This window comes from Miniopterus schreibersii, assembly GCF_964146895.1.
Source record: "Miniopterus schreibersii genome assembly, chromosome: 9".
Taxonomy (NCBI): domain Eukaryota; kingdom Metazoa; phylum Chordata; class Mammalia; order Chiroptera; family Miniopteridae; genus Miniopterus; species Miniopterus schreibersii.
Window position 1 is genome coordinate 17,677,262 of NC_138118.1, and position 15,756 is coordinate 17,693,017.

Sequence of the window (15,756 nt, forward strand, 5' to 3'; positions counted from 1 at the left end):
GTCCCCAAGAAGCGGCGCACACAGGTTTGCTGAATTTGACGAGACGACCGCGATCTCGGATCAGGGATTTTCCAAGCAGGATGCGGGCGCCTTAGAGGAGGGAAGGGTGCGTACTGCCCACGTGACCCAACTTCACTTTCAGGTTCCAAAGCGAAGCACTTGCTGGAATAAATACCTATCTTCCACCACTAGATTGTTTTCCTCCCAAGGACTGATAAAACCCCCCAAGTTCTGAGAGGCACACTACGAAAATCACGGGGGGGGGGTCACGTTTACCATTTATAAATGCGCCGACCGCCTTTCCGAAGTCAGCACCTCCCGCGGCGCACACTTGCCAAGCCTCTCCCAAGTTCTTTCCCTAGCTTTCCCAGCCCCACCCTCCACCAGTTTCAGTTCCACTCAAAGCAGAGAAGCGATAGCAACAGTTTGGTTGCCGAGCAGCCCATCTCCGGGGCGCGAAAGCCGCGCCGAGGCCTCCCTGCTCTCCACGCGCGCAGCGCAGGGCTTCGGCTCTCCGTCGGCCCGCGGGAGGACGCGCAGGCCAATGGCCAGTCCGGGCCGCGGGCCGCGACACTGCCCCAGCGCCCCCCGCCCGGGGTCGCTCCCGGCCGGGCCGCGGAGCCGCACCACCCCACAGGCGGGGGCGCCGGGCCGGGCGCATGCGCGCGGCGCTCCCGGGCGTGCGGGCCACACTCCCCCCCACCCACTCTGAGAGCTTGTCACTTCCTGCCCTCGCCCCATCTCCGTCCGGGGTCAGTCAGTCGCTCCCTGTGGCTGCCGGAGCGTCTCCGCTTCCCCCTTCTTACCCGCTCCACGGCGGTAGCTCAGGCTCTTCAGGGAGGGGGAGACAGAGAAAGAGAGAGACTGACTTAATAAAGTTTCCTGAAACAACAGCAACAACCAAAAGAGGCCCAAGGTGGGGGGAGACTCCCATTCTTCCCCGCCCCTCTCCAAAAGCCTGCGGGACCGTTGCAGGTGGAGCGGCGTCGGAGGGAGCCGGGCTTCGGCGGCAGCCGTTGCCCGGGTGAGGAGCTCCTCAGGTCCTGCCCGCTCCGGTTCCGGCTCCTTCGGCGGCGGCTGCGGCTGCTGCGGGGCGGTTCCTGCTGTCAACTGTCTGCGCCCGCGCGCCGCCCGCCAGCCAGCTCTACTGCGCGGAGGGACGCCGTGAGCCGCCGCCGCCGTCGCCTCGGGCCGCGGAGGGACGTGGTGAGCTGCGGCGCTTCCGCGTCGGCGCCGGCGGGGACTCTTTGGAAGCGCGTCGGGCCCGAACCCCGGTTCCCTTCGCGTGGTCCGCGGAGGCCGCGCCAGGTGGGGCCCGAAGCCGCCTCCCACGCCAGGCTGTCCCCGCGGCCGCCCGGCCTTCCTTCCTTCCTTCCGCCTGCCAGCCGGCCCGCCCTCGGAGTTAAGTAAGTTGGGCGCACTTGGTTGTGGGGACGGGGACTCCGCCGAGGAGACCCCAAGGCACGTGCGAGGTGGGAGGCCGTGGGCCGGCCGCGGGGGAGCAGCACCCCGGCAGCCCCTGCCGCCGCGCCCCCCGCCCGGCCGCCCGCGGGCCCGGGCGCCCGCCGTGCCACCGCGCTCCGAGTCTCCGTCTCCGCGCGCGCGCCCGCCCGCCGGGGACGGTGAGGCCGCCGCCGCCCGCGCTGCCGGCCAGGCCTGTGTCCTGCGCTGCGCGCTGGAGGCTGCGTTTCCGGGTAGGGCGGTGAACCTGTGCGGGAGTTCGGGCTGGAGAAGCCTTCGTGCGTTTTTCTTCTTTCGGTTCCAGGAGAAGGAGTGGGTCCGTGGACGGACAGCGGAGGGCGGGTGAAGGGGACGTATCTGGAAAATGCCCCCCAGGAAGTTAAGGGTGAGTGACTGGTTTGTGCTTCTTTCAACAGCCGAGCCGCAATGAAGAGCTGCTTACAGTGAAAGGAAAGTAGGTCGCGCCCACTGAAAATGCCTTTAAGGGACAAATACTGTCAGACTGACCACCATCATCACGGATGCTGTGAACCAGGTAATACCCCTTCCTTCTTCAGTTACTGTGCCCTCCGTCAGAGCCACTCTGCCTCCTGTTTCCTTCTAGTTTTCTTTTCCTCCTGTCCAAGAAGTCATTCCTAAGTAAGCAGGCTATAATTTTCCCTAGCATAAAACTAGTTATGAAGCTAAATGCTTGTACAAACAAGAGGTCTCCCCTGCTTGATCCCTTAAAGTACTGCAAGCGTCACTGTGGATCTTTTCCACAGGATCAATTACCCAGTCCCCTTTCCTTCTCTTTCAAGGCAGGCTCCAGTTAGTGTACCCCAATGCTCTGTAAAGTTTAGAACAGAAGAGAAAGGAAGAAAATAGAATAGTAGTACTTATCTTCATGAAAGTTGTTTCATTTAAACTTGAAAAAACTAAGTTTCTTATGCATTTTTATCAGAGAATAGCCCTTTAAAGCCTATAAATGAGTTTAGCTTGTGCTAAAAGTTTGTTGAATTCAACTTGTAGGGAGAATCAAGTTTTGCCAAATGCAATCTTTTAAAAAATTTCTTGGACAGAACATACTGTATTGCAAAATAAGAAAAAAACCCCAACTGATTAGATAGGATGCGTTAGTATTTTTAGGATATTTTATTCAGTGGAACTTTTAAAAGTTGAATTTATGAAATGAAAACGTTGCTTTTTGTAGTCTCATGAAGAATATTTAGAAAACTTTAATTTGATAAATGTGATATGTAAACTATTGGTAATTTTTCTACTTAGAAGTTTGATGTCCTTTGTCACAAACAGGTACAGCTTAGAAGGGAATCATTCTAAGGGAATTATTTGGCTTACTACCTGTAAGCCAAATAAATGCTCTAGTTAAAGGCAGGTATTTATCATTATTTTTGACCTAAAAGTTATTAGGACTTTTTATACTTTTGCTTGCTTTTTGTTGGGAGTGTTTTAACTGCACGAATGTACTCAGTTTTACCACAGTAGTGTTTAGAGTACTCTCGCTCAGTGGGGAAAATTGGCCATGGTAAAGGGGAAGAACTTCCATTTTCAGAAAACTTTGGTACATATGAGAATAAAACTTGTACAATGACCCTATCCCCACTGATTTGCTGAAAATCAGCAATAACTCACCTCTGCTAATAAAATGGGTAATCCTATGATGGGATCCAGTTTCTATTCACCTGTCCCCTTACCTGTCTAAACTTTCAGCACCCTTTCACACTGAATATTTTGTGTATTTGAAGTGAAAATATACCACTTATGTTTTAGCAAATGTTGAGTGAAGTTTACTGGTTTTGAAGTAGAAGGCTGTGAATGCCTTTTGTACTTGTATTCCACTGACCTTTTATTCCAGGTGTTTTTCGTTTTTTTCTTTGAGAATACTTAGTGTCATTTAGGTTGAACTAATTAAATCATCTTATTCAGGAAGAAGTTTATTGATTCATTTCTCTGACAGGTTATTATTGAGCACCTCTTGGGTGGCTAGGCACTGTTCAGGCAAAGGGAATATAAGTGGTGACCAAAACAGATAGGTCATTCCCTTATAGAACTTTTGAGTGGGAAGAGATAGACATAAACAAATAAAAGATGACCATATATTATTTAGTGTATTCTGGTAATTAAAGTTTTCTAGAGACTTTAATGGCATTTTAAAGATGCTTTCCAGTGTTGAACTTTTATTTTTCTTCTTTTTTGGTTAATCCTCACCCAAGGATATTTTTCCCATTGCTTTTTTAGAGAGAGTGGAAAGGAGGGAAGGGGGGTGGGGGAGAGAGAAACATTGATGTTCGAGAGACACATCAATTGGTTGCCTTCTGCTTGTTCCCCAACCTGGGCGGGGGATTGAACCTGCAACCCAGGTATGTGCCCTTGACTGGAATTGAGCTCAAAACCTTTCAGTGTGTGGGCAACACTCTAACCACTGAACCACACTGGCCACGGCTCCAGAGTTGAACTTTTAAATATGTATTGGGACTTTTTTGATTCTTTTTTCTCCCCCATTAACAAGAAATCAGATAAGTTGAATTCATTTAAGAATTTCAGCTTTCTTTTACTCTAAGCTTTCCACGCAGTTTTTGTTTCAGACCAGCAGGTCAGAAGCAGTTGGCGTTTTTTGCTTTCTTAGTTATAGTAATTAAAGACTTTCTGAACATTTAGTTCAGTGGAAAGCTAGAAGTTTGTTAACTTATACAGTAGTTAATTGTCATTATTTCAGAGGAAGGTAGGTGCTGAGTGGGAGGATGTTTCCAGTACTGAGGAATATACTATGATGAAATGTTTGAAAAATTCCTTTAATGGGCTCTCCTGAAAAGTCTGTCCTGTTTTGGATTATGAATACTGGGTAAGTTCCTTGGATGAGAGCTGTTTCTGAGAAGGCCTTGATAGGATGGGTCAATTTGTAGTGAAGGTTGGTGTTATAAGCCTGTCAGTATATGTATTTTCTTAGTTTATTAAAAAGATTTATTGTTTTTAAATTCTCACCTGAACATATGTTTTACTGATGTTAGAGAGAGAGGAAGGGAGAAGGCGGGAGAGTAAATCATTGATTGGTTGCCTCCCTTAGGCACTCGACCAGGGATCAAACCCACATCCTGAGTATGTGCCTTGACCAGGATTCGAACTGCCACCTTTTGGTGTACAGGACTACGCTCTAACAAACTGAGCCTCACTGGTCAGGGCCTTAGTTAGAAATGTTTAAACATTCAAAAGTGGAGAGAATGGTATAAGGAACCTGATGTATCTGTTGCACAACTCCCATTAGTTATCAATACATGGACAGTTTTTTCATGTCTATTCTCCCCTCCCCATGATTTCCTTCTTCATCCTCCAACTGCGCCACCACCCTGTATTGAAAGTAACTTCCAGACTTAAGTAGGAGGATCTTTTAAGGGGCTTGTCTTAAGGTAGGAGACACTCTACAAAAGTAGGTGTTTTTATTCTGGAAATATATTCTTGGAAGGATGTAAAGAAAGATGCCAACTTCCGAGGGTTTGGTTTTTTGGTTGGAGGGAGATGCTGTTTTTTTTTTTCCTTCTTTTTTTCCTGAATGGTTATATAATCTGATCTTGGGAAAGGATGATAGGATATGTAAGAAGAAATTTTATGAAATATTAATACATAAAGTTTTTTGTATTAATGAAGAAAGACCGGTTTCTTAAATGGGAACTACACAGATGTGTATACAAGTGGATGTGTCCTTGCATAACTAAGCTAATCATGGAATTATTTTGAATGGTATCTCAGGGGGCATATGTGTTCTGGTGGTAGCAGTGTTTGAAGGTGATGGGTAACAAAATTTAGTTTTAGCTTTAAAGTCAGATGTCACATGAAAGTGGAAGTTGATGTATTACAGAAAGTTTTCTGGAGCGTGTACCTAAATGAGGAAAGGGGACTCTAAGGAGAAGTTTCCATTATTTCCTTTATCCCTCCCTTATTCATTACTGTTTTTTCATTCTCCCTTTCTAGAATTCTTGCCACTTACAGAGCCAGACCCTGAAGCTTTTAGTTCTTTACAGTTGTACAATTTTCACCCTTTCTTTTGTAGTTGTTACTATTTTTTGTAAACAGTTATCAGTTATAAAGTACAAATACTGGAAAGAGATCTATCTAATCCAAATAAATGGTATTGCCAATCTATTTACAAACTTCTGTTACTGGTTCTGTAAGGGGTTGAATTATACTTCTCTTAAATTTTGGAAAATATTTTGGTTTTTGGTGTCTTTGCACATGGTGGTGGTGGTGGTGGTGGTGAGCACTGAGTATATTACAGGCTCTGTTTTAATCAGTTTACCTCTATTAGCTAATTTAATTTTCACACAATCCTATGACTTAGGTACTTTTATTATTCCCAGTTTAGAGATGAGAAAAGAGAGATCAGAAGATTTTAATTTGCCCTCATTGTGTCTAGTAAATGGCAGAAAGAGAATTTCAACACAGTCTAGGTCTGGAGTCTTAATCAGCGCAGTTAGTTCCAATGTCAGATGTTCTCAAGAGTTGGACTTGTGTATATTCTGAATTTAAAATATCCCTAAAGTGTCTCTTAAAATTAGGAAAATTTTGCTTAATGAAATGGCTTGGTCCTGAGACAGCTCCTCCCATTTGTGTACACAGAGCGCAAGCCTAAAAGAGAATCTAAGGCTGCATCTATACACATAGCACAGCAGGCTTTAGCTCCTCATCAGAAAGCTAAATGCCGGCTAAGCCCAGGCCCTGAGGCAGTAGCAGCACACATTACTGAAGTAACCCTCCCGATCTCCCCACGCTGAGCAGATGATCCTGGGTAAACATGGAAGTAGTTGAGTAAAACATTATAACATTTAAAAAAAAGAGGTAATTAAAATGGCTGTTTTTCCTCCAACATCACCATCTCTCTTTATTTGATATCTGATAGAAAATTCAGTTTTCCTTTTCAGTTAACCTTGTTTCATATTACCATAATCTAACTTATTGCGTATTTATACAGCTATTCTGAGAATATTGGAAAGCGGGGATGATCTAAACCTCTGTATGTGAAAATAAAGATTTTAATTTTTAAAATGGGAATGTTTTTACTTATAAGGAATGTATACTTTCTCAAATGCACACTTTAAAAGCCCAGACTCTGAAGTACTAGTGAAGTGTGAGGAAGAAAGTGAACATTGCCCTTATAAACCCACCTTAACAGAACCTTTGTTAAGTTTTGTTGGTAACCCCCCAGACTTTTTGTATATACAGGTGTATATGTTAAAGTTATTTCTTTGTCTATCTATTGAAATATATATTAGTATAAATGAGATCATACTCTATAACCTGTCTTTGTTGCTTAATAATCTATTATTGACATCCTTTGTTGTCAGTACATGTTGATCTGGCTCATGCTTTCTAATGCCATCAGATTCCGCTGTATGGATGTTTCATAGTTTACTTAGTCTGGTTCCTTTTGAGACTCTTTTAAGTTGAAATTTTTCTCAGTTATTTGCAGTGTTACAGAGTGCTGCAGTGAACATTCTTGTACATCTATTATTGTGCACTGGACCAGTTCTTTCTTTAGGCAGTGGTTTTTGAGTTTTGCTCTCACAGTTGCCCAGAGAGCTGTACTGGATTGCCCAGAGGGTTTTGGAGTGGTTTATGAGGTGCGATTAGGCCATCATTGCTCTAGAATTTTGGTTAAATATAGTGGTTCTTCTTCAAGGGGAATGAAAAAGCAAACATGATGAATATGTATTAAATAATACCAGGATAGGACTATCTTTGCATTTAAACTTATTATCTAGCCTTAACATGTCTTATTTTAGCCTTGAATTAGAATAATTTTAGTTATATTTTTTCCAGTATTTCATTTTCCCTTACAAAGATGATGGTGAAATATATACAAGTGCGATTGTCATTTACATGATTGTAGCAAACCATTGTTTTACTTCAATAGTAAATGATTTAAATAACCGGTTTTTGTTGGGATTGGGGTGGGTGTTTCTCTCCCATGTAGTTTATATCCTGGAACCTGGAGATGCTCCTTTGTTACAGCAACCACTACAGACATCCAAATCTGGTATTCAACAAATAATTGAGTGCTTTCGATCAGGTATGAATGTTTTAGGATGTATTTTTCAATCTTCACATAGTAGTTAAAAAATACCTAGAAATCTTTAGAAATAATTTTTAAAAATTAAAATGTATATACTTGTTTTAAAAAATATTTTTAATGTCATTTTTTAAAAAGTGGGTGAATAAATATTACATGATCTAGAGATTCTTTTTCAGTACTGTGTATTACATATCAATTTTAAAATAAACAGTATAGTTTAAGTAAATATATTATGTAGTATATCTGCTGATAAAGTGCCTCTTTCTCTTAAAGATTCATTGTTACTTTTTTTTATTTTTAATCCTCACCTGAGGGTATTTTTTCCATTGCTTTTTAGAGGGAGTGGAAGGAAAGGAGGGAGGAAAGAAGGGAGGGAGTGGGGGGAGAGAGAGAGAGAGAGGGAGAGATATCAATGAGAGAGAAGCACATCGATTGGTTGCCTGCCACATGCACCCCGACTAGGGCTGGGGATCATCCTGCAACCAAGGTATGTTCCCTTGACTGGAATTGAACCCGATACTCCTCAGTCTGTGGGCTGGTGCTCTAACCACTGTGCAGAGCTGGCTGGGGCCATTGTTATTTTTTGTTCTTTATAAATGGTCTTTTGGAAGAGTGGATTATCTACTCAGAATGTCTGGGATGTCACTTGTCCTAGGTTAATTATCATCTTTGCCACTCACCTTCTTCTGCCTAACCCTGGAGTTTATGGAGTTGAATATCTGTAATAGAGCACAAGGTAGAAAAAAAGGCTTATTTTAGCCCTGATTTTTTCAGATACATTTGTTTAGTTTTTCTTTCCATTAGATTATTATAATAATTAGATATATAAGTGTATTTGTGCAGTTGCAATTCAGTGCTTTAAATAGATGTTGCTTACTGCATACAAATGAGAACTATTAGAACTCCTTCTGTGTTCAGTAAGATCTTACGTTGCTGTGATTCTTATGATCCACTTGTCTACCTCAAGTGGATTTGGCTTCTCTGGCATTGCAAACTGTTGAGCCAAATGTGAACATGCAAATATGCATGATGGATGGATACCTAACTGATGGACACTTAAAGGATTAGAATATCTCCTGTTATTTTATCTTAATGAAATTATTAAGATAAGTATTAACTTATATTATTATTTATCTTAATGAAAAAGTACTGAGATTTAAAGGAAAAGATAATTTATGTGCAGCCACATGTTTTGTATTGATGAGAAATTTTTTGATGTGCTTGTTTTTAAAACATAAAGAGAAAAAGGATATATTTGGTTTATTTTAGGATTCTAAGAAATAAATTGTTTCTTAATCTAAATAAAAAAGTTTTCTTTTTTTGACTCTTTAAGATCTATTTCTTAGACTTTTCATCTATAATCCTCATGGCATTGCTTTTATGTATATTTAATTCAGTGAATATTAAGTCTGTACCATATTCCTGTGCTCAGGTTGGTTGGTGGTAGAACCTATTTAAGGGTGGTTTTTTTTTTTTTTTTTTTTTTTTTTACTTTTGATAATTATCCTTGGTTAATAGCAATAATTGATAGGTTAAATTCTCCTATGGTAAATACAATTAAAATTTTAGTTACTAGGGACTGTATTTAAATATATTTCTGGCATAGCAGAAGAATGGTTAGTTTCTGTTTGTAGTAAGAGTTTCTGTTAGCTACTTTTAATACAGAGATCAAATTTCTTTTTGTTTCTTATATAATGGCAATAAAGTTAATAGCTTTTCACATTTAGTAATATTCTTTGCTTTTTAAAAATTCATAATATGGAATTAATAAGATTAGTTTCTACTGCTTCACTTTATTATAGTGTTATTTAAGAAGTTAGAATGGGCTCATTCATAAATGCTTTGTCTTGTAAAAAATACCTTTTCAGCAAGATCTTATACTCAAAAAGGATATATTTTTTAACTTTGAAAGATGAATATTTAAAAATGAAATTATTTGTTTCCTTGTTGTATTGTGGTCATATCTGTTTTCTGTGTTTACCATTTCTTTACAATCTAAGCTAAAGAAAAGGGACTGTGAAATTTGTAGTATGTTCTTTTTAAAATGTCCCCAGAAAATTTGCCTTCTGAGCTATTTTTTATTTAGGCAAATTGTGAAAATATTAGAATTTTAGTTCTCCAATAATTTAAATTAGAGGTGATTTAGAAATATGCTGATTGGTGTGAAGAAACTAATTTTAGATTTAAAAAGGAATTTTTTACTTTATTACTGTATTTATAGCTAAGCAATTTTAATTTCTTCAAGATAATAATCTCTTACATATCTGGATAGTCTAAAGTCTATCAAGGTAGCTCTGAGGTGTTCAAGCTGTGATAACTAAAACCTTGGGAGGATGAGATGGAGGTTTGAAGGGACTGAGATCCCTTCCCACCCTGAGACTTTTGCAAGTTCCTCCCAGTCCCTCTATTTCCAAGACTGCCTTCAGTAACTCATCTCTTTCTAGGCTCTTTCTAATACAGCTGGGTCACTCACACACATTGCATTTAAAGAACTGTCATGGTGGTGTTATATATCTGATAGATACTTGAAGGTAGATCTCTGAAGTCCATGCTTTTGCTCCTGTTAACCCTACAGAGGCTAAATCAGGTTAGGCAGTAGTCATACTATGATGTCTACCTTTATCTTCAAGCTCATATAATTGTCTCCAGTGATGATATCATCTCCATTTAAGTGACTCACCTTCTTCTGCCTACACGGGCTCTCTGTGATCTGGTAGTAATTCCTACCCAAGCTGGAAGTTCATAAAAGGCTCAGGAAGGAGTTGACTCATCTTTTAGGTCCACCATCCCCATGTGTGCTGTACTGACTGACTGCATGACCAGTTTTGACCCATTCTCTTTGCCTCACACTTCAGCTTTTGCTTTGGCCTGTTTTTCTGGCTTTAAATTACAAATCTTCCTTTACCTCTGATAGCTCTTTATTTCAATCTGCATCACTTGTAAACTTGAATAGATTTTTCTTTTTTGGGATAAGTGATATGTGCTTATAGTTTTAAAAAGTAAAGACATACAAAAAGACACGCAAAAATAAGCCCCTTTTTTCTCAGGCAACCACTGCTACATGGTTTGTGTCTTCTTCCACAGACCTTCTATACATATACAAGCATATATCCCTCATTTTCTTCATAATACAAATAGTAGCTGACTCTGCATACTGTTATGTATCTTTGTTTTGTTAATAGTACAATCCACTGTTGTTTGACATCTGCCCATAGATAAATGTCTTTCTTATTTATTTGTTTATTTATTTATTTAGAAAACTGCCTGTTTTGCCCTAACCTACAGATTTTCTACTCTGAAATCTCGTGATGGTTGATTCAAGACATGTTGTTTGCTCTGAATCCCTGACTTTTTTTTTTTTTTAAATATATCTTTATTGATTTCAGAGAGAGGAAAGGAGAGGGAGAGAGAGAGACAGAAACATCAATGATGAGAAAGTCACTGATCAAGCCTGCAACCCGGGCATGTGCCCTGACCGGGAATCGAACCCCGATCACCTGGATCCCAGGTCGATGCTCAACCGCTGAGCCACGCCCGGCCGGGCTGAATCCCTGACTTCTGATACTACCTTTACTGCACCCTTGCCTTTGCTGGAGCCCTGCCTTGGTTGTGATCCTTCTAGGACCACTTCTGTGATTTGCTGTCTTCAAGTTTCCCTCCTTTCTATGAACACTTTTATTTTAGCTTGCTTCCTTCTTGCGCTTTCTCCCTAGGCTGAAATAAAATTTTAAATAACAAAAAATATATACACTTTCATGAGACATTTACTAAAATGGATTTAATTGAGCTTAATATTTTTTCTTAGTCTTTTAGTCTTCTGGTAGAGGCAGAGGAGCTATGGATTGTCCTCAGGTTAGAAACAGAAAAATGGGAGGAAAGAGAAGGATAATAATCTTGTTTGGTATTTAAAACTGGTTTGCTATGAAGTTGCCATCTTTTCTGAATTCTTGAAATATATGATATTGTAAAGAGAGATAATATATGTTATTACAGAAAAAAACATTGTGCCTGTAGAATACACTACTACTATATACAAGCAACAACATCTTTTTTGAATTGTAAGGAGGAATAAATTGTAGCGAAAAAGAGAATTAACTTTGTGTGATATTTGCTATTGTCATTATTTTCCTAAATTTAGGTTTGTTCATTTAACTTCTTAGAAGTTTTTTGTTTTTGTTTGTTTTTACTACTTAAAGCAACATTAATGTCTGTTTAGTATAAGCTGTGACTGGATGATGATGCCTCAGTCCTGTCTCTGTAAGCAAAGGAATTGTGATTTATCAGAGATACATAAGGGGAGTGCCTTTTAATTTAATTTAATTTTTTTTGGTCATTACTTAACAATTGTAGGAAATTTGAAATCTAGATATTTTAAAGACCAGATGTTTTTTTGAATGAATAAGAAAAAAATTTGATTTACTTGTTTGATTTGTTTTTCAATTCATCTTCAAAGCACATTATTTGGGGCTATATTCCTAGGAGAGAGCGGCCATTTATATTAGTCGGGATTTCTTAAGAGCATAGATCATACCCTTCACTTTCATGTCTCCAGTGAATAACATTGTACCTTGTATTTAATAGGTGTTCAATAAGTATCTGTTAAACTAAACTAAAAGATTCACCAAGTAGGCACTAAAATAATTTTATTCTACTTATAAATTTATTGCAGTATATGACAGTGTTTCATAATTACCCTAGTGATTTTTTTTTTTAACCAACCCTTGTACGTGGTGGTGTTAAGATAACAATTTTAATTTTCTTAAGTTTTTCCACTTTTTACCTTTAAGTACTTATGTTAAGGGATGATTAGTTAGAAATTTCTTTCATACTTGTGTGGGAACTCAGAAGGTTTGACAGGAGTTACAGATTTGCTTGCAATGTGGGGATGATATTGTGAAGACTGGGTTCATGTGTGAGTCGACAGTAAAGCCAGCAGTTATACCAATTTAAATGGTTGCTGCCACAATTTAAAATGATCATTGACCAACATATCAGTATATTAAGAAAACGAATGAAAGGTTATCTAATGTAAAATTGAGTACTGATTCCTTTTGAAAAAAATCCTTTAAACATTTTTTGTCAGGATATACAGTGTAGTTGGAAGTCAGGAATATCACCAGATAAACTCTTGATGAATTTTAATTAATTTTTATTACACAACTAATTAGTTAATTTCTAGGCATCACAAACCTTACCCTGTGAGGGCTGGTTTTTTGAAAAATGCTGATTGATGATCTGTGTAAGTAGTATATAGTCACTTCGAAGATAATTAAGGTAAGAAAAAGAGAGGGAAAGGAATAATTAGAAGTAAGGCACTATGGCTTTCTCTTTCCCAGGATCAAGAGCTGTGGAAAAACTTTATGTTGCTGTCTAGATGACCATGCCTGTTGTCTTGGGTGACAGAAAGTTTTAGCTATTGACAGAGGCACAGTGGCTGGCTGTGTCTGATTGTTAGCGAAGCAATTAGAAAACGGTTACTGATTAGAATAAAGTTATTATGTCCCCATGGGAAAAACAACAAAACCTTAAGGGCTGCTGAAAATAACTTTGGGAAAAACTTTTTTTGTCTGTATTTATGGGATTAAAAATTGAAAGTATTTTTCTCATTGGTAAAATGTGTGAGTAGAATTAGAAAATCTTCCAGGTCCCTCTTTTGATTTCCCAGTCCACTCTACACAGACTAGAAAAATCTTATTTATAGACAGTGTTTTCTTAAACATAGAGAAAGCTCTTCGATATGTCATTTTAAAAATGTCAATCAGGCATGGTCCTGAGGGCTGGGAATATAATAGTGAGCATTAAAGATACCTTCTCTCTCCTTTTAGAGCTTCTAGGTTAGTGGGGATACAGAAAAGTAGTTAATTACAAGATAGTGGGGTAATATAGTATAGGTATATAGGATGCTATAGGGGTATAGATGATGAAGTCTTAACTAAATAACCGGAGGGGTCAGAGAGGCTTCCTGAAGAATGCGACATATAACCTGAGATCTGAAGGATTACTACAAGTGAGCCCGACCAGGGAAATGGGAGAATGTTATAAGAAGAGAGAGAAAAACAGGTGAAGGGCGAAAAAGTAAGATAGAGAGAATTTGGTGAATCCTTGGACATGAAAGACATTTAGTATGCCTGGATTAACACAGCTCTTTTGTATGTGTACATGTGTGTAGATGGGGTGGGGGGGGAACATTTGTGATTAATAATTAAGATTGATTAGTTAGAGCCAAATACTTTTTGGTTTTTGGATGCTTATTGGGCACTCTATAATGAATATTACTCTATAACTAGGAATATATAAGAAATTGTTATTGGTGTTTCGTTTTTTTCTATAGTTGATTGAGAGCCTGGTAGACAAAGTGATATGTCTGATTTAGGGATGTAGTCTTATGTTTTTACAAACAAGTAGCTTTTTTTTTTTTTTTTAATGTATAACCTCATGTACTTTTTATGTAACTCTTCAGTTGAATTCTTAACCTAGTTAAGGTTATTTCTGTGTTCCTCTTTAGTTCTTTTGGACTATCTTTAAAAGCAGAGTTGAATCTTTAGTGTACATCTTGCAGGTCTTTTAATTTAGAATTAAACTGTGCAAAAATTTTTTATATTTTCTTCCTACTGGTACTAAACTAAACTTAACTACACTTCCTGAGAACTTTATGTAGGTCAGTTAAAGAGGTTTATTTAAAGTATTTTTTATTAGTCTACCTCTTATAGTTTGTCAATCACTTAGGAGTTTATTTGTGAACTATAAATAGAGTAACAGTTTATTGCCAATATATTTTGTAATGTAAAATGGACTATGCAAATATGTGTGTGTGTATGTATGGATGTATGTATGTTTGTATGTGAATTTACTTTTCTATAAAGAATAATACCCTAGCCGTCTTCTGAATCTTTTTAACTTTATGTTTCCTGATTTTGTGCTAGCATGGTCTAGTGTTTTGGATTTGGGAAGTGGTGGAAATTATTTCATTATATATATATATATAATTTTTTTTTTTTTTTTTTTGAGTAGAAACCCAGATGTATAATTTTGGGGGAATTTAGGTTCATATCTTCTTTTGTAATTTCTCCAAGATAGTTTTGGTTTGTTTGTTTTACAAGATGGAGAAATCACAGTGCAAAGATTATACAGCTCTTTAAGGTCACACAATTATAAAAATTGGAATCAGACTTACTAAAGTTCTGATAACCTGCTAATCAGTCTTTTTTCAGTAGAATTTTGAAGGTTGGTCTATTTTCAAAATGATAAATACAAAACAATGATTAATACAAAAATTAAATGTAAACAGATTGCAAAAGATTGAATCAGAAATATTTAACTTTCATGGACCCTCCAATATTAATTATATTAGTAAGATTGTGTTTACTCTTTGGTAGTTCCAGAGCTTAAATAGTCAAGTGCTTGTTGAATGACAGAACTCTTTACACCTAGATAGTCTTAAAGGTATTTTTCAGGACACTTTTGTTTTTAATTTAAATCAGTGTTATAATTTTCTTTTATTTGAGAAAACTGAAGGCTTATAAATTAGTAAAGCATTGCAGGTCAATTTTTTCAATTTACCTGTGGCAATGACCTGTAGAAGATCTTCCATTTGTGTTTTATTTCTGGTGGATGCTTTTATTTTAAAGATAGATGCTTGTTGCCATTTATTTTTTTCCTCTGCCTTTTGATCATTTGTCACAATGCTTAGAATCCCTAGATCACTGGCATTTCTTTAACAAATATATATTAAGCACTATCAGAACTGAATACTTTGTAGTTATAAGTAAGACAGACTTGGTCTGGGCTGCTTTGGAGTTTATAATCTCAGTGGAGGAGAGAGACTTTAAACCTGTGTGTCAGTATTTAACTAATTGCAATTGGGGTAAGTTTTTGAGGGAAAAAGGTTTTGAGTAAATTTATAGTGGTATCAAGAGGCTTAAGCAAGATTCAAAATTATGGGCAAGGTCTGCTGCCACACTAAATGGCCATAATCCTATGTTGGCCCAGAACCTGAAGTAATATGAGCTAATTTTAAACAAAAATAGTCACAAACAGTCCTGTGACACAGTTTTGACTTTCTTTAAGGAATCAGGGGAAAATGTGTTACAAAACTCCATGTTCACTTCCTAATGCAGAAGCGAGTTTGAAGAACCAGACAAAAACTTTGGCAGGGAGTGGGAGGGGATGGAGACATTTTAATTTTTCTGTTCCACTCCAGATCTATACAATCAGAGCCTCTAAGGGTGGAT

The 15,756-nt window shown here is 38.6% G+C and overlaps 1 protein-coding gene across 2 annotated transcripts in view; it reads left to right on the forward strand.

Annotated features, from left to right (window-relative positions):
• Positions 1-745: 745 nt before the first annotated feature.
• ZNF800 (zinc finger protein 800) overlaps positions 746-15,756 on the forward strand; it is a gene marked incomplete at its 3' end in the record, with an annotated part of 45,233 nt that continues 30,222 nt past the window's right edge. For both annotated transcript variants that reach the window (XM_081146639.1, XM_081146640.1), the window contains exons 1-3: positions 746-1,406; positions 1,878-1,996; positions 7,427-7,522. In XM_081146639.1, coding sequence (XP_081002765.1) covers positions 1,936-1,996; positions 7,427-7,522 — 157 coding nt within the window. In that variant the 5' untranslated portion in view covers positions 746-1,406; positions 1,878-1,935. The remainder of the gene's footprint in view (positions 1,407-1,877; positions 1,997-7,426; positions 7,523-15,756) is intronic.